Source organism: Elephas maximus, chromosome 24 (genome assembly GCF_024166365.1).
Source record: "Elephas maximus indicus isolate mEleMax1 chromosome 24, mEleMax1 primary haplotype, whole genome shotgun sequence".
In the NCBI taxonomy this organism is placed as follows: Eukaryota; Metazoa; Chordata; class Mammalia; order Proboscidea; family Elephantidae; genus Elephas; species Elephas maximus.
In genome coordinates, this window is record NC_064842.1 from 3,313,730 (window position 1) to 3,337,547 (window position 23,818).

Genomic DNA, 23,818 nt, shown 5'->3' on the forward strand with positions numbered 1-23,818 from the left:
AAACTCCTGCAGAACCTTGTGTCGTCCGTGAAGCTGCCCACAACACCGAGCTTCTCCACTCATCCTTCTATCCAGACCACACCCTCTGTCCTCCAAGTTCCCCTGCCTACACCAGGTATCTCAATCTTTGTACTCTTTGATTCTTCCGAGTTCCCCAAAATCCACTCTGAGAGTCTCTTCACACCAAATGTACTCAGCTGAAACACCAGCGGTAACTGAGATGACAACAGAACATGGCTGATGAGTTTAAGAATCACCTGAGCCACAAACGAAAACAGGCTTTTCTTCAAGAAGCCAGAAGTGGAATACAGGAATCTGCATTTTTAGAAAATGCCACAGGCGACTCTGATGCTGTTAGTCAAAGGGTCACACGTGAAAAACCTACAGGCCCCCAGTTCTTACATGTTGTGTTTGGGATTTTTTAATAACTGTCACTCACCAAGAGTCCTTCACCTCCTTAAGTGACGGTTCACCGGACCCACTGATCCTCTTCAGACTACACCCCTCTTCAAGTTACCAGTTCCCAAGATTAGCATCAGGCCAGCTGGGCCCCTCCTGCTGCGGCCAGCCTAGCTTCATGGCCGTGAAGGGCCACTCTGACCATCTGTGAGGCTGCAAGGCAAGGCCTACCTTCTCCTGTTTCCTCGCACACACCTGATAACCTTCACCTGCCCACACTTAGCCCAGGGAGCGGGTCCAGTAGGGGTCCACTGTGTACCTGGACCGACCTGCTCCCGTGGGTGGAACAAGGGTGGGGGCACGGAGCCCTCTTGGGACATACACACTTGTGATAACAACACAATTTTTGCTTCAGTTATTTGTTGCAGCTCCACCTTTGGGAATTGCCTCAGAGAATGAGGGGCAAATCTGAGGTTATCTTCAATGATACCAAATCTTCTGTCATTTGAGGGTGGTTTTGATTTTGGGGACTCGAGTTAGTACCAAATTCAGACTTTATACAATTTCTGCTTACAAACTATAGGTTTGTAATGATGTGGGCCTTGTTAATCATCAATTCCACCACCTGTCTGTCTGTCTGTAATACTGTGACAGCTTGCAAGGTACTAGGATGCTGGGAACTATGCCATTGGTATTTCAAATACCAACAGGGTCACCCATGGTGGGCAGGTTTCAAAGGTGCTTCCAGACAAACTAGGAAGAAAGGCCTGGTGATCTTTTTCCAAAAACTCGCCAGTGAAAACCTTATGGATCACAAGAGAACATTACCCAACACTGTGCTGGAAGGTGAGTCCCAAGGTTCAAAGGAACTCAAAACACACGTGACAGCAGCAATGGTGTGAAGGTGGCACAGGACTGGGCAACATTTTGTTCTGCTGCACACACAGCCATCATGAGTCAGATCTGACGAGAAGGTAAATAACAACAACACAAATCAAACCAAACCCACTGCCATCGAGTCGATTCCAACTCATAGCGACCCTATAGGACAGAGTAGAACTGCCCCATGGAGTTTCCAAGGAGCACCTGGTGGATTTGAACTGCCGACCTTTTGGTTAGCAGCTATGGCACTTAACCACTATACCACCCAGGTTTCCCAGATCTGACTAGAAGGTAAATGACAACAACACAAACCAAAAAATCACACCCACAGTCGTTGGGTCGATTCTGACTCATAGCAACCATATAGGGCAGACCAGAACGGCCCCACAGGGTTTCCAAGGCTGTAATCTTTACGGAAGCAAACTGCCACATCTTTCTCCTGCAGAGTGGCTGGCAGGTTCAAACAGCTGAGCTTTCAGTTAGCAGCCAAGCATTTAACTGCTATGCCACCATGGCTCCTTACAACACCGCAGCCATCATCAGTTACGTTCTAAGCCTTGTGTTGGCATTGTAATAGCTCAGCCTGGCTAGACTGACCTACATTTACCAGAACTCCCATCCCTGTATGTTTCTGGTTAGTGTGGGCCTAGAGAGACTCTTCTCCAGGTGCTGTCTGCAGGGCTTCCTGGAGGAAGCCAGCGGTTTCTTGCCACCTTCTACTCTATCTTCTTTATAAACAAAAAATTTAATACCTATGTTATAAACACAATAATAGATGCGTTCTGAATTAATCCAACTTCTAACTTCAAATCTGTGCTCCTTCTACAATTGGAGGGTTTTGTTTTTTGTGCTTTTATTTCCAGCTATTATCTTCCTTGAAGATCACACCAAGTATCAGTTCTTTGATGATTCCACCCAACATTCAAAACACACAGCACCATTCTGGTAGAAACATCACTTGCATTCAAATTTCCCATCAGTGCCCTTAAAAAGTCCTTTTTTTCCCAGTTGATCATTTATTCCTAGGATCCAAATTGCTGACCTAACGTTCTCCATAGCCCCATGGGTTCCTTGCTATAGTCATTGTAAACATCTTCAAAACACTGGTGCTGGTCAAAAACATTTGTTTCTAACATTACGGTCATGCGTCACTTAATGTCCACAATATGGTCTGTGATAGTGGACATTATGTGATTTGAACGCTGTACAAACACCGTATCGTATACTTAAACCAAAACCCGCTGCCATCAAGTTGATTCTGACTCATAGCGAGAGTCACAGTAGAACTGCCCCATAGGGTTTCCAAGGAGTGGCTGGTGGTTTCGAACTGCCAACCTTTTGGGTAGCAGCCAAGCTCTTAACCACTGCGCCGCCAGGGCAGGCCCACTATAATTATATACTTAGCAAAGCTGTATGGGGTATCTTTTGTTTCACTTCCAAATCAATACTTCCCTTTTGCCTCTTGCTATTGCTATCATGAGCACTGGTCTTGTTGTGTTTGGGAGCCATGATGCATTTCACAGTAATATTTTCAAGAAAATTACACAGAGATGCAGCACTGCAATACTCAAGAGACCCGTGATACACAAGACTGGATATGCTGCTGCCTATGAATTGACCCATATGCCGTCATATGGTAAACTTTTTATTTCTAAATAGGGAAAGTTCACATTAAAATAATGATAGAAAGTACAGTACAGAACACACACAAGCCAGTAACACAGGCATTCACGAGGACTACCAAGACGTGGAGCCCTGGTGGCGCAGTGGTTAAGAGTTAATAACATGCTGTTTGCACAACGTCCAAGGAGACATATCAAGAGGCATGTGTTATAGGCTTTATGCGATTGTACCATTATACGCCTGGTAGTAACCTATATCCTGTCCTGCAATAGGGCTTTCTGAGCTCTGTTATAACCTCACGGACGTACACGTGGTGGGATAATGCCTGAACAGATGTCACACAGCGTGTCAGTGTGCTTCATCTTCATGGTTTTCTATTAAGGTATCACGTGTCTGACTTGTACGTCACTTTAACTTTGGTAAAATGTGTTGGGATCTGCTCTGAATAACGGTAACTTATTTTCATGCTGGCAGGAAGGCCCAGGTGAGATGTCTGCTGACTCGCCCCAGGGGCAAGCCCAAGGCTGACTGGCAGGCCTCGAAGGGGAGTGCCACTGCCTACAGATAGAGGGAAGCAGGCTGCCACGTGTCCTGCTGTGAACGCCCCTCCTCCGCGTTCACAAACTACACCAGCAAGCTGTATCATCATTCCATAGGCACACCTGGTAACCTGACACGTGCTGACATCCTTCTACTGTTTACTACCAATGTCTCAATTTTCCACTCTTCTCAAAGGCTGAGTGTCATCTGAAAGCTTGGCTCTTTCACTCTTTGCCCAGGGCTGGAGATTATTGATAAAACGTTAAATAAAACCCATCTCAGTTCCAATCTCTTCATAATGCTCACTATTTAGAAGATTCCATTCAGAGAACTGCCTGTTTCCCCATCCTTTGTCTCCTCTGTCTAAGCTACTTCCTCCTCTTTGACTAAACTCATCCCTTCCAAATCCACAGCGTGTCTTAACTGTTGGGGCAGGGAGAGGAGAACTGGCAAAGGCTCTGAAGGTTTAAATAAATCCTACCCGTGGGCTCTCCCACGTCTGCATGCTTGGTTCTCCTGAAACCACTACAGTATTTCTTTAAGAGAGTTCCTGCGTGGTGCAAACAGTTAAGCACTCAGCTACTAACCAAAAATTTGGCAGTTCTAAACCACAAGAGGTGCCCCTGAGGAAAGGCCTGGCAATCTGCTTTTGAAAGGTCACAACCTTGAAAACCCTATGGAGCACAGTTCTACTCTGCACACATGGGATCGCCATGACTCAGAATCGATTTGACAGCGGTTTGTTGCCTTAAGACTCAGGCTTCTGTCACTAAGCAGTCATGTGACCATGGGCAAAGTCCTTTTACCTCTCTGGTTCTCAGTTTCTTCATTCATAAAATGTGGCCAACTGGCTTATATGAGCTGCTGTAGGACTCCAAGTTTAGATATAAAACACTGACTCTGGTAAAACTTGATCTTGTCTTGACAGAAGGCAAACCGTTCTTTCTCAGATAGGCTGTTTAAGATTTGTGAGATTGATCTTTTTGGCCTACAGGACACCCGGTACCCTTCTTATGGACGGAAGTTTTATGGGTTAATCAGAGACAAGAAAGATACCAGAAGTGATAAAGAGACAGAATGTGAGCAACTCTAGGCGCATCTCCACAAGAGGAAGTACAGTGACACACAGGTAAATGAGCACCAGGGAGCGGCCCTTACGTAGAAAGAAATGTCCAAACAAGGGAAATGAAGGTCCTGTTGCTAGCTCTGCCATCTACAGCCTCTCGAAGGCTAGAGCCTGAGAGGGATCCAACCCACTGGGCCACCAAGAAGGCATGGGTTGGCCCAGGCATTAAGAAGCGGGTCACTGTAAGTCAGCACGGACTGAACAGCAACTGGTTCTGTATGGTTGGGTTGAGTTACATGGAAAGTGCAAGAATCAGAGGTCACAGCCTAAATGCGTCCACGGCAGCCGTACTGCCTCAGGGAGTGGGGTAAGCTGGGCCACACGCGCCTGTCTTTAAGGTCTCTACCTTCAATTCTTTGGAAAATGGCCCAAGCTAAAGACAAGGAGGAAAAAAAAAAGCTGCCGTGGGGTCAATCCTGAGTCCCGGCAACCCCGTGTGTGTCAGTGTGTAACTGTAAGTGTGTAACTATGCTACACCGGGTGTGTCAGTGTGTAACTGTGAGTGTGTAACTGAGCTACACCAGGTGTGTCAGTGTGTAACTGAGCTACACCATGCGTGTCAGTGTGTAACTGAGCTACACCATGCGTGTCAGTGTGTAACTGTGCTACACCATGCGTGTCAGTGTGTAACTGTGCTACACCAGGTGTGTCAGTGTGTAACTGTGCTACCCCATGCGTGTCAGTGTGTTACTGTGCTACCCCATGCGTGTCAGTGTGTAACTGTGCTACACCATGCGTGTCAGTGTGTAACTGTGCTACACCATGCGTGTCAGTGTGTAACTGTGCTACACCATGCGTGTCAGTGTGTAACTGTGCTACACCATGCGTGTCAGTGTGTAGCTGAGCTACACCGGGTGTGTCAGTGTATGACTGTGAGTGTGTAACTGAGCTACACCAGGTGTCCAACAGCTGGTCTCTGGGACGCGGGCTGCCAAGACTTTTTCCTGAGGTGCCTCTGGGCGGACTTGAACCCCCCACTTTCTGTGGAAGGTATAAACATTTATACCACCCACGGACTCCCCTGGATAAAAGAAATCTACCTATAGACCGGACTCAGCCTCCACTGGACCACCACCCCAGAATTCATTGTCTCCAGTCCTACTGGTAAGTCAGCCACCTGGGTTTCTCTGCTGAGGCTTCAACAGAAGGGACTCCCTATTACTATGGCAAAGCACTGGGTGGGGGTGGGGGGGATTTACTTCTCTGGCAAAGTAATGTAAATGATTCAATTTATTTGATGGCCAATATCTCCACTTGTTAGTAGTATAACTTCTGTTAAAAAAAAACCCAAACGGTTCTTGTTTGGAGAATAATGACAATACCGATTTCACAGGGCTCTACTAAGGACCGAAAAAGGCAATGCAGGTAAGTCATCGAGCACAACGCCTTGCACATAAATGTTGCTGCAGTGTCATGACTACTATTAAATGGCATTGGGGGGTGGAACGCAAACTACATTCTTCCTCAGAATCTCAGAGAACGAGATATCCTCAGGCTGGGAGTTGGAGGTCTTATACTCGGGCACCACCACCTACACCACAAAGTACGTAGAAAGGACGCTGAGGCTCTGGGAACATCCCTGCAGGCCTCTCTGAAGTGTGGTTCCAGCACCTTCTCCCTTTCCTCCCCACCTACCAAGAAGCCCCAGTGGTGCAGTGGGTAGGTGCTCAGCTGCTGACTGAACGGTTGGAGGTTTGAACCCCCCAGCCACTCCGCAGGAGAAAGATGTGGCAGTCTGTTCCGGTAAAGACTGACAGCCTCAGAAACCCTACGGGGCAGTTTTACTCTGTCCTATAAAGGCCGACAGCCTCGGAAACCCTATGGGGCGGTTCTACTCTGTCCTATAAAGGCCGACAGCCTCGGAAACCCTATGGGGCGGTTCTACTCTGTCCTATAAAGCCTGACAGCCTCAGAAACCCTACGGGGCGGTTCTACTCTGTCCTATAAAGGCCGACACCCTCGGAAACCCTATGGGACGGTTCTACTCTGTCCTATAAAGGCCGATAGTCTCAGAAACCCTACGGGACGGTTCTACTCTGTCCTATAAAGGCTGACAGCCTCGGAAACCCTACAGGGCAGTTCTACTCTGTCCTATAAAGGCCGACAGCCTCGGAAACCCTATGGGACGGTTCTACTCCGTCCTATAAAGACTGACAGCCTCAGAAACCCTACAGGGCAGTTTTACTCTGTCCTATAAAGGCCGACAGCCTCGGAAACCCTATGGGGCGGTTCTACTCTGTCCTATAAAGGCTGACAGCCTCAGAAACCCTACGGGGCAGTTCCACTCTGTTCTATAAAGGCTGACAGCCTCGGAAATCCTATGGGGCAGTTCTACTGTGTCCTATAAAGACTGACAGCCTTGGAAACCCCATGGGGCAGCTCTACTCTGTCCTATAGGGTCGCTATGAGTCAGAATTGACTCGATAGCAATGGGTTTGGTTTTCAATGAGTTCTTCACCTACCCTAGCCCTGACTGGATGTCCGAGCACTGAGATTCCAGGAAAAAGGTAACATAGAACATTCCAGAACGCCTGCTCCTTGTGGCCTCCTTCAACTCCAAGGTTTTCTCAAATCCAGTATTGAAATCAACACCCAACCCCGTCCATTATAATGATACCCCTAGGAGTCATGAGAATCCTTTATAGAAAGTTGATGGCTTTAAAAAAAAAAAAATCACAAAGCATAGCCTGCGTGCTCTGACATGACAAGACACCTCTTCCGTAGCTTCTGTTTGTTCTTCCCTCTCCCCGCCCTCAGTTAAAAGTAAGCACTGCAGACTGGGACCTCACGCTCTAGTCAGCTCTTGAAAAATATTTAAATTTTTAAATCTATGTTCTATTACAAATATTTATTATTTCATGGGTTGAATGTTGAATCTTTTATTCTTCTTCAGTGTAACACTAGTGAAGAACTATTCGGAATCAACGGGTAAAAGAACGAATGTATCTTTGAAAATCAAGGAACACAAGAAAAACAAAATCGATAACCTCTGCTTAAGGTATATTAAGCTATTTTCAAAACGGCTCAACAGAAACTCTACTTTTGCTTTTGAGAAGTTAAGAACAGATCAATCAAAAACTAGTAAACACATATTAACCATACAATTCATATATGTGATACTTTTAACACTTCAAAGGCAAAGGTTTTTTTGAGGTATGCTATACCTATTTCCCGTAAACACTGGTTTACTGATGGCTGAAGCACCATATGTAAGTGTATCACGCTTTATAAAGACTGCAAATCAAACATTTCAGAGGTATTAAAGGATGCTAACAGAAGAAGCTTCTTTTTGAAACACAAATGATGCCTCTAATCTATTTCCTTTTGAAATTATGACTTTCACCTCATTAAAGGCCACCTGCAATAAATAATAAATTATCAGGTGGTATTACTAAAAAAAAAAAAAAAAACTTACTATTCGTTTTGTCTTCCCTAAAAAGAGAATATTGGTAAACCACTCAGATTATGTTTAACGTCATTGTATTTATCTCTACGGCACCTTGTTCTGACGGTCGCGAGTTGGGGTAAATGGTTTGTACTCGACTGTTAACCTAAAGGTTGGCAGTTCGAACCCACCCAGTGGTAGTGCAGAAGAAAAGTCCTGGCGATCTGCTTGCGTTAAGCTCGCTGTTGTTGCTAGGTGCCACTGAGTTGACCTGATGTGTGCGGAGGGGAACTGTGTGCAGAACAGAATTGTGCCCCACTGGATTTTCAAAGCTGTGAAGATTACAGCCAAGAAAACCCTATGGAGCAGTTCTACTCTGTAACACACGGGGTCGCCATGAGTAAGCGTCAACTCAATGGCAACGAACAAGAACGAACCCTTTTTCTAGAGGGTTGCCTAGTTAACGACCTACCCTCATATCGAACAAATGGTATCTTTTTCCTAAACCAAAAGCAAATCCATTACCATTGAGTCAATCCCGACTCATAGCGACCTTACAGGACAGAGTGGAACTGCCCCAGAGGGTTTCCAAGGCTGTAGTCTTTATGGAAGCAGACTGCCACATCTCTTTCCCGTGGAGTGGCTGGTGGGTTAGAACTGCCGACCTTTCAGTTAGCAACAGAGTTCTTAACCACTGCACCACCACGGCTCCTTATCTTTTTCCAAAGGGAAGAAAACAGAAAACACAACCCCATGCACTTGAAAGACTCATGCAGTGAGGTAAGCACTAACATGCATTCTTGAATTAAGAAAAGCATAAACTGTACAAAGTCGTCTTCTTCACAGTAAAACACCAGGAGATCACAGCTGAGGGCGGAGACAAGCTTCAGCTTCCCTGGAGGAAACTGCACATTTTATAGCAGGTCCCCAGGCTCTGAGATTTTCCAGTGTGTCAGGTCCAGGATTAGAAATGGCTACTAGGGCCACTTTTCTCTTTTCCTGTCTGCAAAGATGGTGCAAATTTTATTTTTGTTCCCCCTAAGGGTTTTCTTTATTTACTTTTTATCTTTATTCACACCCATTAACAGCAGACTCAGATCCACCCATGTCTAAAAGCAAATCACAAGGCAACAACAAAGCCAAACCTGGTGCATGCAAAAAGATGGAAATAGGAGGACCAGGAGGTTGTCCTGGGCAGGACCAGCTACTTAATTTGCAGGACTCAGTGCAAAGTCAAAATGCCTAGTCCTTGTTCAAAAGGAGTCCCTAGGTGGTGTAATCGGTTAACACGCTCAGCTGCTGACCAAAACGTTGGAGGTTCGGGCCTACCCAAAGTTACCGTGGAAGAAAGGCCTGCCAATCTACTTCCCCAAAATCAGCCACTGAAAACCCGCTGGAGCACAACTCTGCTCTGACACACACTAGGCTGCCGTGCGTCAGGGTCTACTGGGTCTTGTTAAATTAAGAATTTCAAAACGGTAACAGCAGAGAATTAAACCAAGCACGGGACCCCCTAAGGGTGGGACGACTGTACAGGTCATCTGCCCATGAACCTGACCTCAGTCCTGGGAAATACCTGCAAGGCTCCTGAGGTCTCACCAAAGCAGTGAGAGCACCTTCATCTGGAAATTAAAAAAACAGAACAAAAAAAACCTATTGCCATCGAGTCCATTCAGACTCGTAGTGACCATACAGGACTGAGTGGAACTGCCCCATAGGGTTTCCAAGGAGCTGCTGGTGAATTCCAACTGCCGGCCTTTTGGTTAGCAGACGTAACTCTTAACCACTGTGCTGCCAGGGCTCTGGAAAGTAAACACAGTCAGCAATCTACGCTTGAAGGACAAACTCAAATCTCAAATCAAATACACGGAAACGGGGTAAAACTGCTTAAAGACCCAGCACTTTGGTGTGTGTGGGAGTGGGGGGTTAGGGGAGAATGCTGAGATCTGTGCATTTATTCTTACGTCCCCGCTGACTAGAAAAATGTCTAGTATAGAATAGATGCTTGCTTAGTAACGGTTGAAATGGAAAAAAAAAAATGCAAATGGCCACTAACTTTTTAGCCAGTTAACCTCTTTTTGAGGAGACAATTCTTCTTCCCCTCAAAGCTGCTGTTTGTTACAGATGGCCATCTCCCCCTCACGTACCCTCACATTAGCTGCCCAGAGCACTGTCTGAGATTCGATTCCAGTATCAGCAGCATCTTAAAATATCTGGCAGCAACAACAGGGGCTCTCGACAGTCAACACGGAGCAAAGAAGTTCCCATTCACCCGCTGGAGCAGCCAGGAGGAGGACCTGCCATTCTCAGCAAATTATTTATCCCCAGGAATCCATGCTGCATCTTAAATCTGGCTGGAAGGAACCCCCTACTTCCCGACCCACAGGCAAACTTTAAATACCCATTAAAATGACATTTCAAAAATAAAAGAACCGGAGGAACAAAATAAAGGGTGTTGTAAAAGGAAATGGAAACGCTGCCATAATTAGCGCTTTTAAAGGAGACACTTTAAACACGGGTTGGACACGGACTTGTTTACAGCCGCACAGAGGCAACTGGGATGCCTGAGTCACAATGGGCTAGAAGGCTACTGACAACCTAACAAGCGGGGAGAGCATTGGGATTTACAAGAAAGGAAAGGTGGGGAAAGCTTTTGTAGGGTCACTGGAACTACATCCTGAAACCGCGTTTAAAAAACAAAACAGAACACCGCTCGGCCTTTTTGGGGATGTAGGCTTCACCTGAAGGAGCCCTGGTGGTGCAGTGGTTAAGTGCTCAACTGCTAACCTAAACACTGACAGTTTGAATCCACCAGCCGCTCCTCGGAAAAAAAGACCTGGTGATCTGCTTCCATAGAGATTACCAAAAACCAAACTTAATGCCATCGAGCCAATTCCAACTAATAGTGACCCTATAGGACAGACAGAGTAGAACTGCCCCATTGGCTTTCCAAGGAGCAGCTGGTGGATTCAAATTGCTGACCTTCTGGTTAGCAGCGGAGCTCTTAACCACCGTGCCACCAGGGCTCTGACCATAAAGATTAGTCTAGGAAACCCTGTGGGGCAGTTCTGCCCTACCCTATAGGGTTGCTATGAGTCCAAATCAATTCGACAGCAACAGATGCAGCTCGTTCTAAGCTGGCTTTACCATCAACACGCCACAGGCCCCAAGGTTTAACTGGGAGAAAGGGGCCCCGTTATTGTCTAAAAACGTAACCACCTAATTCCTTTGTTGCAGTCCATGAGTGGTGCAAACAGTTAATGGGCTTAGCTGTTAATCAAAAGGGTGGAGGTTCAAGTTAACCCAGACGTGCCTCGGAAGAAAGGTTTGGTGATCTAACTCCCAAAAAATCGGCCACTGAAAATCCTATGAACACAGTTCTACCATGTGACATACATGGGGTCACCATGGATCAGAGTCTATGCGATGACAACTTTTTTTTTAATGCCTTGTCACTGGCTTTCACAAAAAATGCACTTACTCTCTTTATGGTGCCCAGCGGGGCAGTTTTAAATGTGGGCATTTACTTCCGGGTTGGTTGGAAGCTATAAGCTCTTCCTGATCAAGAACCACATTCAATAGTGAAGAACGCTCCTCCACACAAGCCCACACAGAGGTTAAATGTTTGTTAAATCCTTCTGGTAATAACTGCTAGGCAGGTCTACTGTGCACTGGACTGGGAATTTGCCTCATACAGAAAAACGGCGATCCTACCAGCTGGGGGCCCACAGCAGCAGAAAAGGGCAGACACAGGAGGGCCAGGCTGAAAGCAGAGGCGGCGCCCCTGGTCAGGGCATCAGAACAAGGCCCAGGGATCCAGGCTACCTCCCACGGCATCACAGCCTGCTAAGGGTTTCCTGGGCAGAACAGATGCGGGCAGGACAGACAGCCCCACCCGACCTACCATACTACAAAGGGGCACCAGGAATGGGGAAAATGTTATCCGACCTCATTAGGCCAACGGGAAGCTCCTGTGCACTGTGGAAAGATACCAGGCAACAGGGACTAATGCAAAGACAAACACATTTGGGTGAAAATAAAAATGTCCCAGAATTAAAAATTGAAAAAACTAAGCACGCACTCAGCAACTCCAGCTTTGAAGCCCAAATTCACTCTTGAAAAATTATTTTTTCTATTATAAGTTTTCTCCTTGGAACGGGGGGCGGGGGGGGGGCAGGAACCTAAAGTGGGACTTCCTCGCTTAAAGATTTGGAAAAACCCCAGATCTAAGCTAAAAGCAGTGTCCTCGCCAGCAGTCTTCTGGCTTTCCCTTGCTATTATTAAATATCCGTCTGTGTAACAAAGCATTTCTCCACCTCTCACAAACCCTCTTTTCTGTTTCTGTGCCCAGAAAAATCGGAAAGCCATGTGTTTACAGTGTGCCCGTTGCTATGCAAATCATTAAAACACATTACAAAACTCTTTCTTTCCAGTCAAGAGCACGTCACGGGGGAAGATGAACTGCTAGGAAGAGTCCCTCCGTGGAAGAGAAAGAAGGCATAATGAAACATGAGAAGCAAAGCAAATGGAAAACACGATGGTGGTCCCATCCCTGAGTCATTATAACCGAGGGGGGAAGGAGCATTTTCAAAGCTCGAGGTCATCTATTGCACATTTGGAGATGGCCTGGCAAAGCTCAGTGGTTCTCAGCCGCTTCAACTCCTATGGTTTCATGACTCATCTTCCATCTGTCTACTATCGTTGCCTTCTTTTCACCACTTTTTTCACACTTTTGTCATGATATCAAGGGACTTTTCCCCTTTTATTTGTACTCTGTGGGTTCTCCTTTTGAAATCTTCTGTCTTCTCATTCAATTATCACCTAACAGGAGGGCCTGGATTTTCCTTTTCTTTTCCAACCTAGCCATAGCATCTTGGCAGGCTTCCCTCCCTTATGAAGGGATTTGTTCCTTAACAGTCATATCCAGCAGATTTGATACAGCATGTCCAAATTAACGTCCAAAAAAGTACTACATGCCAATTTTCTAATTAAAAAAAATCTAGACTTGATAACTTTATTAAAGTCAATTACCTTATTAAAAGTTTGCAATCAACTTCATTATCAAATTCTTGTTGTGTTGTTCAGAACATTCTAGTAACTTGCAAGTTTTCATGGGTAGGCTTGTCTGGCAGCAAGAAATGAAATCAATGCCTTCTAAATAGCTCTTCCTTTTATTCCTATGAGTCCTGATATATGGGGATTCACCAAAAAAAAAACAACAACAAAGTATTAATTCTAGATTCTCAGTCCTTACTCAAGCAAAGAAATGGCTGCTCATGACTAATGCTATAGAACCTGCTTAGTCTCCAGGTGAAGCAGCCAAACCACTGCAAATCTGTGTTGGGGAAAACAAGTTCGGTTGGCTCCAGACAAAGGCTTATTTTTTAAGCACAGATGGCTGAATGGTTGCCTCCTCCAAAAGAATGCCCACAAATGAAAGACAGATTTCTATTTCTAATCTATGCAAACATCTTACTCTGCAGGGCATCCCAGAGGCTGTTTTGTGTCAGGCGCTCTGCAGATCTGAGGTGCTTTCAGAGGCCAAAGCCCATCTTCACCTGAGATGCCTGGTAGCTAAAAGCTGCAGGATGACACCAGTCACTACCTGGCTCCTAGTGAACCTTGTTTGAGCCTTCTGTGAGACATTCCTCTGGAATCCTGCCCCACCACCGCTGCTTCTCCTTGGCTGCTCTGCCCAGTAGGCAGTTTCAGTATTCAGTTGGAACCCCAGATGCTGCTCAAGCCTCCCTGGAAGGCTGATTCCCAAAGGCTCCGGTTGACAGCTGGTGGCGTTCTTCACTTTGACTCCAGCTCCTCTACCTGTCTAACACCAAACCCAGAAAGCTTGAGCATTTTAAAATGTTATTTTATCCAAACCAGTCTCTTCTGTAGTCTGCATGCCTACAGCTCCTGGCATGTATGTTGCACTGACTCACACCTGGAACTGTTGCTGGTGGCCCTCTCATTTCCCTGTCTCCCCAGCTTTTATCTCTGACTTGCTCTGATACCCCTGGCACATTCCAGCTTGAGGGGTGGGGGTGGGCAACAAAAAAACCCTGCAATGCTGAAAAAGAAACCCTAACTTCTCATTCCAACTCAGCTCTTTACTTTAAACACTGGTTTTCAAAAAGAGAAGGCTATACCTGAAACCTACACAGTTTAGTTCCAATGTTTAAGTTTACATGCTTCTTCCCCTCCTCTTGAAACTTCGTCTTAAATGAACCAGGCTACCTGACCAGAAAGAAATTCAAATAAAAAAAAAGGAAAAAAGTTCTTCCTAGCCCACATCCCCAAAAACTACTGCCAGCATAAATTTTTACTCAATACCTCAATTTGTAAGATTTAAATACTTATTGTTTTAGCTTACAAATGCAAATACTGACAGCCAAATAACACAGCTTTAAGTTTACTTGCCTGTAAAAATCTGAAATTGTGAAGGGTTTTAGAGGCTAATTCATTTATTCCCACGCCCAGGTGAACATCAGAACCACCTGCAGAATGATGTCTGTTTATTTTAAACAATGAATCCTTCCTCTAGAGCTCCAGCACTAGAGATTCCAGTTCAGATTCTGGGTACAGTCCCAGAATCCATTATTTATAATAAACGTTCCAGCTAATTATGATACAGCAGGCCACGGTCTGAGAACCCTTGATCTAGTCCAGCCTCCCACCTAACATGGCGGCCTCCTCTACGAGACGCCATAAGGCTATCCAGGGTACACTGGAATGCTTTCAGAGACTGGGACACTCACCCTTTTGTAAGTATGCTTACTCCATGTTTTACATGGCTTTAATTATTAGAAACTGTGTTGTGTTGAGCCAAAGTACCCAGTCTCTTAATTCCTTGAATTCCTTGAACTTAACATTGGCCCTAAGTTTGTGCTCCAACGCTAATACAGTATTCTTCCTCCCGCAAGTGACTTCACATTTCTGAAGGCAGCTACTGCGTCTTTGCAAGTCTTCATTTTTCTAAGCTTAAACAATCTTTAACTTTTACAAAGCACCATTTCTAAGTCCCTCACCATCTCAACAGCTGTCCCTCCACAACAGATCTCGCAGAGTTAAGTCTGTCTGGCACAGGCTTCCAGGTCTCATACTGTTCCACTACAACGGTATATGTATACTTTGACAATGAGCTTCCTAAAATAAATGATGTGTCCAAAGTCAGACACATACTCCAGCTCGGAAAAAGTCTGCCTCAGAGATCTGGACTTGTCCTTCCACTTCAACCACTAAGTTTTCTGAGGAAATTTTTGTTGGTGGAGGGTAATTAGTTAGATGTAGATTAAAAACAAACAAAAAAACTTCCAATTAAAATTGCTTCTTGCTTTTAAAAATTCACGTTTATTTTAAAGTTCCAGCTCCTTCTGGGTATCTTTTCTAATAAGTCTGTCTGAAGTAACCCTTCATTTCTCCTACAGGCTGAACTTTTTCTAATAGGCACTAATTTATAGTCTGGGTTCCACCCTTGTCATTGATTGCTTTGCATTTAACGATCCGAGAGCCAAAAGTCAGCAAGTATTTCTTAACCCACTGCTGTATTCCTAGCACTGTGTAAAGTACTCCAGGAGGATTCCAAACCCAGCAGAACTTGTCCCATTTTGAGAAGTTAATAATGTCTGGTAGAGGAAGGAACTACATAAAAGGAATAACTTGCAAGATAGTATACAGCCAAGTGCTTCAAATGAAGGTCACGCAGAAGACTAAACACCTAGGCTCTCTGGGTCAGACTGTGAGCAACCTCATGGCTTCTGTTTGCAGACACATCTACTTGATATCAGCTTTTGATTAAAAAAAAAAAACTCACTTGAAACATGTAAAATTTTCAAGCGCGTGCTTATTTCAGAAATTTAAAATCTGAAAAACTATACAGGAAAGAATCCTGTAGGCTGCTACTCCTTCTTCAAAGCATGTCACCACCAGCTCCCCAAGCACCCTGAATGCTACGACATGAGGAAAAGGTGGAAAATGGAGGGCTTGTGCAACTCCCTCTGCTCTGGGAAATATCCCACGGGATGAGGAGACTCTCCAGGTATTCTAACGGAAAAGGTCTACTGATAAGTGAACTGAACTGACACCAACAAAAATGCTCTTGCTTCGTGAATAGAATCGCGGACTGTCAGAACTTCAGCAACTTATACAAACCCCTCACTTTACAGCTGAGGGGGGAGCTATCATGCTGAACACAGCAGGTGATCTCCTCACAGTGAAGCAGCTAGTGAGCAGCAGCAGCACCTGGGTCTCCTCTGTGTGGTCCACGGCCCCCTGCTGCCTCTTGTCCACCTGAGCAGACAAAGCTCTTGCCTCTCAACATCTATCCCCTCGACTCCAGTCCTATCTCTAGTCACCACCCCATCCTCAAATCCAAAGTCAGACGGTACATCTTCTTTGTGGATGTTTCAGGAGGAGGAGCAGACAAGACAGCATTTGGCAGTTAATTTTTTATGAAATTTTAGTATATCTGTTTTACTCACCAGTGGTTAGGAGCTTGGCAATTATCCAAAAGGTCGGCAGTTCAAATCCACCAGCCGCTCCCTGGAAACCCTATGAGGCAGTTCTACTCTCTCCTACAGGGTCGCTATGAGTTGGAATCGACTTGAGGGCAACGGGTTTGGTTTTTCTTTCTTTCTTTTTTTTTACCCACAATCTCTAATTAACACTTCTTTGCTGCTACACCCAAAATTCTACCTGGCTCAAGATTACTTTACCAACATTTCAGAGAACCACTGGAGGTACCTAACCGATTCAAACAAAACTTCTAAAGCTAGAAAACCAAAAAACCAAACCCGTTGTCCTCAAGTCGATTCTGACTTACAGCAACACCACAGGACACAGTAGAATTGCCCCATAGGGTGTCCAAGGAGCAGCTGGTGGATTCAAACTGCCGACCTTTTGGTTAGCAGCCAAGCTCTTAACCACCGTGCCATCAGGGTTCCAAAGCTACAAAAAAAAAAAAAAAAAAAACTACAAAGCAACTGTTAAATAATTCCCAAGTACCCCACCCTCCTCCTACACACACAAGCCCTAAATCAACCAGCTCATCTACTTTACCTGAAGCCGTTAGCCCACACCCTTACATGGAACACAGGGGAAAATCCACCTACCTTGTGGCCTCTTGCTGCAGCCAGGACACATTGGGCACATAGAACATGACTCCGAAGAAAAGCAGAGGCTCATTAGCGAATTTGTCCAGATGCTTCTTCAGAGGTTTCTCCAGCTCCACCCACCGTGCCTGCTGGCTCTTGCTGAGATACCAGAGGCCAAAGTAGTGCGTCTAGATAAAAGGGCAAAACAGCATCAGTTCACTGCTTACAGGGCGCACCCCAAGACCACGCAGAAAACAACTTTAGCGCCCTATGTCAACTTTGGTTCCCCAGCGCAGGCACAAGAATCTGGCATTTACTTTGTAACTTAGGGACAAATTAAATGAAAGTATATCCACACGATACAGTAACCTGCACTCCTACCCATGGCTGCTGTTTGTATACATACTTGGAATCCAAGGGTAAAAACAGCACCTATGTTGGGTAGGCGGGTGTGCAGGGTAGGGGTGTGTTGACTTTTTCTAAGATCTGAAGGCTGACTTTCCCATGTGCCTTCTCAATGCCCAAGATCTCACATGGAACATGATGGCAAAGGCTAGTTCCTGCACCTGCTACAAAGTTAACTCATGACTCAACTCCTACAGACCAAACCTTCTCCAGCTGAAGGCTTCCGGGCAGCAGAATGGTTCCACACAGGACCAGATTTTAACAGAAAATGCATTCGCTCTTTCTGAACATGAACGAAGCACTTTAAAAAGCATCCCACCCTACCACTTTTATCAGTCATGAACTGCTGCAAGCCTCTCCCTGGTCCCCAGCTTTGAGAGCACGCACTCTTCACAGCTCCCAGGAACCCCTGGTGGCTGCTCTTGGAAGATTATGGTGGGATTTGATAGATGAAAGTGAAATTTTCACCAAGAGTTGAAGGCTCAACCAGTTTAGTTTTGAACAACATGCTAAATGATTAAAACAGGCACTTTCATGCTTCCAATCCCATCTTTATATTAATTCATGACGGGATTTAAGGATTAGCACAATAAGTACCAAAAAACAGATCTGTATTTGAAGCAATCTTTTATATTTCAATTATAGCCTAGAATGGTTTACAACACACCTGGAAATCTGCCTTCAAAAGGACGTTTTCATTACAATGTTTAACTTCCAAAGACATTCCGGTGTGGATACTCCCACTCCAGCTGGCTGCTGCTCAGCATTACCACAGGTCAATTCCGGCCACAAGTCAACCAAAATCCGTTATCAAGCTCTGACTCTGACTTTGCTAGAAAACTAGGTGTGTCCTTGCCAACACAGACTACAGACCCAAGTGCCTTACATGTATTTTTAAATGGATTTATTTCCAGTGGGAGCAATGATTCGATCTGCTTTCCTCCACAGTGCTCCACAGGGCAAGTTCACATCAGAAACTTATGCATTTCTCAAGCTGCAAAGTATCAACAAGCAGAGTCAAGGCCATAATTCTATCAACTGAGACAAACTTGCTTGAGTCAAGTCTGACCGTGTTGTCTGCTACCCAGCTTCAGTAGTCTATTCAAGTCATTGCCCTGTGATCAAGGAGGTGATGGAAAGGGTAAGTGGCTAAGGAGAAAGAAAACAGGTTTTGGAGTCACTTCACCTCTTAGCTTTTGCATTCTCTGGCTCAAGAATTTTGTACAAGTTACCAAGCTTTCCTGACCCTCAAAGCTTTCCCATCTGTAATATGGGAATGATGGTAATACCTATCACCCACAGAGCTGTCAGGGGTATAAATGAAACAGTGTCCATAAATCACATGCGTGCCCCGTGGTCACTACTTCATAAACGGTACTTCTGCTGCTGCTGCTCCTATTACTATTGCGACCATCACCACTGTCCACAGGTTTTCAAACGACACATCGCACTGGGCAAATCTGCTGCAAAAGACCTCTTTAAAGTGTTCAAAGCAAAGATGACACTTTGAGGACTAAGGTGCACCTGACCCGAGCCATGGTATTTTTAATCTTCTCATACACGTGTGAAAGGCGTACAATGAATAAGGAAGACTGAGGAAGAATTGACGTCTTTGAATTGTGATGCTGGTGAAGAATACTGAATATACCGTGGACTGTCAGAAGAACACACAAATCTGTCTTGGAAGAAGCACAACCAGAATGCTCCTTAGAAGCGAGGATGGCGAGGCTGCGTCTCATGCACTTTGGACATGTAATCAGGAGGAACTAGTCCCCTGGAGGACATCATGCTTGGTAAAGTAGAAGGTCATCAAGAAAGAGGAAGACCCTCTGTAAGATGGACTGACAGCGGCCGCAACAATTGGCTCAAGCATAACAGTTGTGAGGATGGCAGAAGACTGGGCAGTGTTTTGTTCTGTTGTACACAGGGTCTCTATGCATTGGGACTGACTCAACAACACCTAACAACATCAAAAACCACCACTACCGTCATCATCACCATCACTGGGAAATGAAAGCAGGCAAGCCTGAAGAATCATTTTCATCAGCACTACTGGCACCCCTAGGAACCAGGAAATTAGACAACAGAGCTTGACCAGAAATAAATGAGAAAAGGAGAGCAGAAGGCCTGTAAATGATGAAAAAATCTAAAAGATCTGAGGAAAAGAATCATCACAAAGCACTACTTGCCCTAATATTTTCTTGAGAATTTCACTACAGGTGTTTACTGGACAGTGGAATGTCACTCTGATGCTATCCTAGGGGATCTAAGATGCAGGTTTAGGCTAACCAGAAAATGAGGTAATCTGGGTATTTAATTTAATAAACTCATCTGCTAAGGGCCCAGGGCAGTCCCAGGTTACACTGAATTCCTTCATGGAACACCGAGCCGTATAAGGGTATTCCACCGTACTTTGGATGGCTTAAAGAGAGTTTGCACAGAACGAGGTAATATGGATAAGCTGTACAGTGCTATGAAATAATTATTAGAGCTGGAAAGAATCTTCCGATAACCGTGAGTGCAGAGACAGCAACCTTCACAAATGCCAAAAGGATAATCATGATTTATTATCTGTCACTAAAAGTGGTTTTGACATTTAAGGGAATTCTTTTCTTTTTGTCCATACTTCAATTTATAACATTCATTCAAATTAGTGTCACTGAAATTATAAAGGGTCCACAGTGTCTACATAAGCATTCTACAGTTTATTTGCCAAAAAATACATTTTTATTATTCCTACGCATTTAAGGTTTTCACTGGCTAATGCTTTTCAGAAGTAGACTGCCAGGTCCCTCTTCCTAGTCTGTCTTAGTCTAGAAGCTCAGCTGAAACCTGTCCTCCATGGGTGACCCTGCTGGTATCTCAATACTGGTGGCATAGCTTCCAGCATCACAGCAACACGCAAGCCGCCGCAGTATGACAAACTGACAGACATGTGGGGATCATAACAAACTATGGATAACACTGCGAAGAATGGGAATTCCAGAACACTTAATTGTGCTCATGAGGAACCTTTACATAGATCAAGAGGCAGTTGTTCGGACAGAACAAAGGGACACTGATTGGTTTAAAGTCAGGAGAGGTGTGTGTCAGGGTTGTATTCTTTCACCATACCCATTCAATCTGTACGCTGAGCAAATAATAGGAGAAGCTGGACTATATGAAGAAGGGGCATCGGGATTGGAGGGAGACTCATTAACAACCTGCAATACACAGATGACACAACCTTGCTGGCTGAAAGTGAAGAGGACTTGAAGCACTTACTAATGAAGATCAAAGACCACAGCCTTCAATATGGATTACACCTCAAAATAAAGAAAACAAAAATCCTCACAACTGGGCCAATAAGCAACAACATCATGATAAACGGAGAAAAGACTGAAGTTGTCAAGGATTTCATTTTACTTGGATCCACAATCAACAGCCATGGAAGCAGCAGTCAAGAAATCAAAAGACGCATTGCATTGGGTAAATCTGCTGCAAAGGACCTCTTCAAAGTGTTGAAGAGCAGAGATGTCATCTTGAAGACTAAGGTGCGCCTGACCGAAGCCATGGTATTTTCAATCACATCATATGCATGTGAAAGCTGGACAATGAATAAGGAAGACCGGAGAAGAATTGACACCTTTGAACTGTGGTGTTGGCGAAGAATATTGAATATACCGTGGACTGCTGAAAGAATTAACAAATCTGTCTTAGAAGAAGTACAACCAGAATGGTCCTTAGAGGCAAGGATGGCAAGACTGCGTCTTACATACTTTGGACATGTTGTCAGGAGGGATGAGTCCCTGGAGAAGGACATCATGCTTGGCAGAGTACAGGGTCAGCGGAAAAGAGGAAGACCCTCAACAAGGTGGATTGACACAGTGGCTGCAACAATGAGCTCAAGCATAACAATGATTGTAAGGATGGCACAAGACCAGGCAGTGTTTTGTTCTGTTGTGCATAGGGTTGCTGTGAGTCGGAACCGACTCAACGGCACCTAACAACAACAACAGCAACGCATTTAAGGCTAGTATTTTAAATTTCCTTTTCTCATTACCACCCATCCAGGTCATTAAACCAGATCTGATGCCCCCCTCAAAAAAAAATTTTCTATGGAGCACCCATGCACACATACCCAGGATGTTACAAATGCACACACAAACATGCGCACATACACACACACGCACACACACACCCCCACGCACACTACAAATGTACAAACGTGCGCACAAACACATGTGCACGCACACCCACGCACATTACAAATGTGCACACAAACACTCCAACATACAGCTGTACAGACATGTGCACACAATGAAAAGGAGGATGACGAGGGACAAGGGAAATCTCTTGAGCCATAACTGATATCATACAGGTCTAAAACCCAAAGTAAACGACGTCTAATGGAAAAACCTAACTTATGGCATAAAGTCTTTTGTTGCTGCACTACAACCTTTCCCAGAGGACACAGCATTTCAGGGTGTCTCACCATGAACTTATCCTATGAGATAATTACATGACTACTGAGAAATGGCCTTTCCGGTAGACAGCAGAGTTGGGGGAGGTAAGTAACCTGGAGGACACAGGTCATACCTACCCATGGCCACAGTTCTCCTCTGTCCTATAGAGTTGCTATGAGTTGGAATCGACTCTACCGCAACGCGTTTGGTTGGTTTTGGGGGGGTTTTGTGCTTGTTTATCCAGTAGAAATTAAAGTTCCTTTATACAGAGATTCCCCACATTGTTTTTTGAAGCTTTGCCCAAAGTAACCTTCTCCATTCCTACCCTACTTCTCTCTCTCTTCTGCTAGCTGTCTCTCTGCTCTGGAATATTCACTAGAGAAGGAAGACCTACCTGCCTCAAAGCTCTTACCCTGCTCTCCTCCAGTTCACAGCACAGATTCATTCTGCCTTGTCTCCGTGTGCCTGACAGGAAATGGAAACAGCCTCAACTCTCACTTCAGCTAACACCCTCACCAATCAACCGCCTGCAAATCGCCCACGGGCAGATTAACCCCCTCAGACTCCGCTGAGACCACACCAGGCCCACTCATGGCAGAGCTGCCAATTTAAACTCCAGCTCAATTCTGGAAGCATAGCCTCACTGCTAAACATTGCCACATGGCTGCGGAAAATGTGGTGGGTGATTTCAAACAGAAACCACCTCCACCATAACCAAAAGGACTCCCTGAGTAAGTGCCTGAAACATTTGCTTTGTTTATGTCTGAGGCAACAAACTGAAGCCAAGTCCATCTAATCTCACAATACCTCTGGACAAGGTACAAATCCCCTTTTATTTCTCTGGTTTTCCAGAGACAACTAAAGCCCAGAGCTCTAGTGCCATGAGTCCTGTAGTGAGTTTACTGCAAGGATGATAAAAAGACGACCAAAGAGCCAGTTCCCAGGGAGAGTGGAGCCACATCTCCGAACTAATTCCTGAACACGCACTACTACAGAACAATGAAAGGAGAGTCATGCTACATAATGTCACCATCCTGTGAGTAGTTTCCTGGTTTATTTGGTTTAGGATCTTGTATTTTAACAAAGGAAGCATAAATGTATGCACGCATTCAAAAATCTGGATGTTTCTTCAGCTGGCAGATTTGTGTGTGAGTATTTTAGCATCGAAGTGAGATCTATCTTGAGAGGATCCTAGTGAATAAATGTCTTTAAAAATAGTTTCGGGTGGTTTTGATTTCTTCATCCATTTATTTGTGAAGAGGTAGTGCTATCTTGCCACATTAACAGGAAAAGGGATTTTGAGAGTTTTGTCTCTCCGGTTTCGTGACCAGGGCCATAGCTTTGATGCCAACTATTGGCAAGGATTCCAGAAGCAGCCTTGGCAGTTATTAGCAATTAACCCCAGGATCCTATCTACAGCATTCTGAAGCACTAACGATCCAGAAGAAAAAGCTGAAAATATCTTGCCTTAGGTTGTAACAGGTTGCCTGCCTTACCCAGTATTTCAGCTGTAGATGAGGCAGCAGAGAGTTGGTATGGCTGCACAGTAACTATCCAGGAGTTACCTACAAGTATGAAAAGTTTCACTGAGGCATGGAAAATGCTTCAGAAGGAGGACTAAAAGCAGACTATAAAGCAGCACTTCATGCAATTCCACTCCAAAGGCTTTGGAAAAAAAACCACCACACATCAGCTGGATAACTGTTAAAAAAAAAAAAAAAACCCACCTGTGTGCAATCACCCTCAACTCTGGGTAGGTCTGGGATTTCTATAACTGACACGTCTATGATTAACAACTGCACCATCTTCATCTCCCTACCCAACTTCTTCATATAAGTACAGGAAAAGAAACTGCAGGGGAACGCAGACCAAGAAGCAAATCTCAAAGCCAAGAAAAACCTCTCTTCTGGGGCGGCATGGCTCACTC

At 44.9% G+C, this 23,818-nt stretch overlaps 1 protein-coding gene across 1 annotated transcript in view; it reads right to left on the reverse strand.

Moving 5' to 3' along the window:
• PTPN14 (protein tyrosine phosphatase non-receptor type 14) overlaps positions 1–23,818 on the reverse strand; it is a 219,015-nt gene that overhangs the window by 100,867 nt on the left and 94,330 nt on the right. The window contains exon 3 of the mRNA XM_049868566.1: positions 17,060–17,229. Coding sequence (XP_049724523.1) covers positions 17,060–17,229 — 170 coding nt within the window. The remainder of the gene's footprint in view (positions 1–17,059; positions 17,230–23,818) is intronic.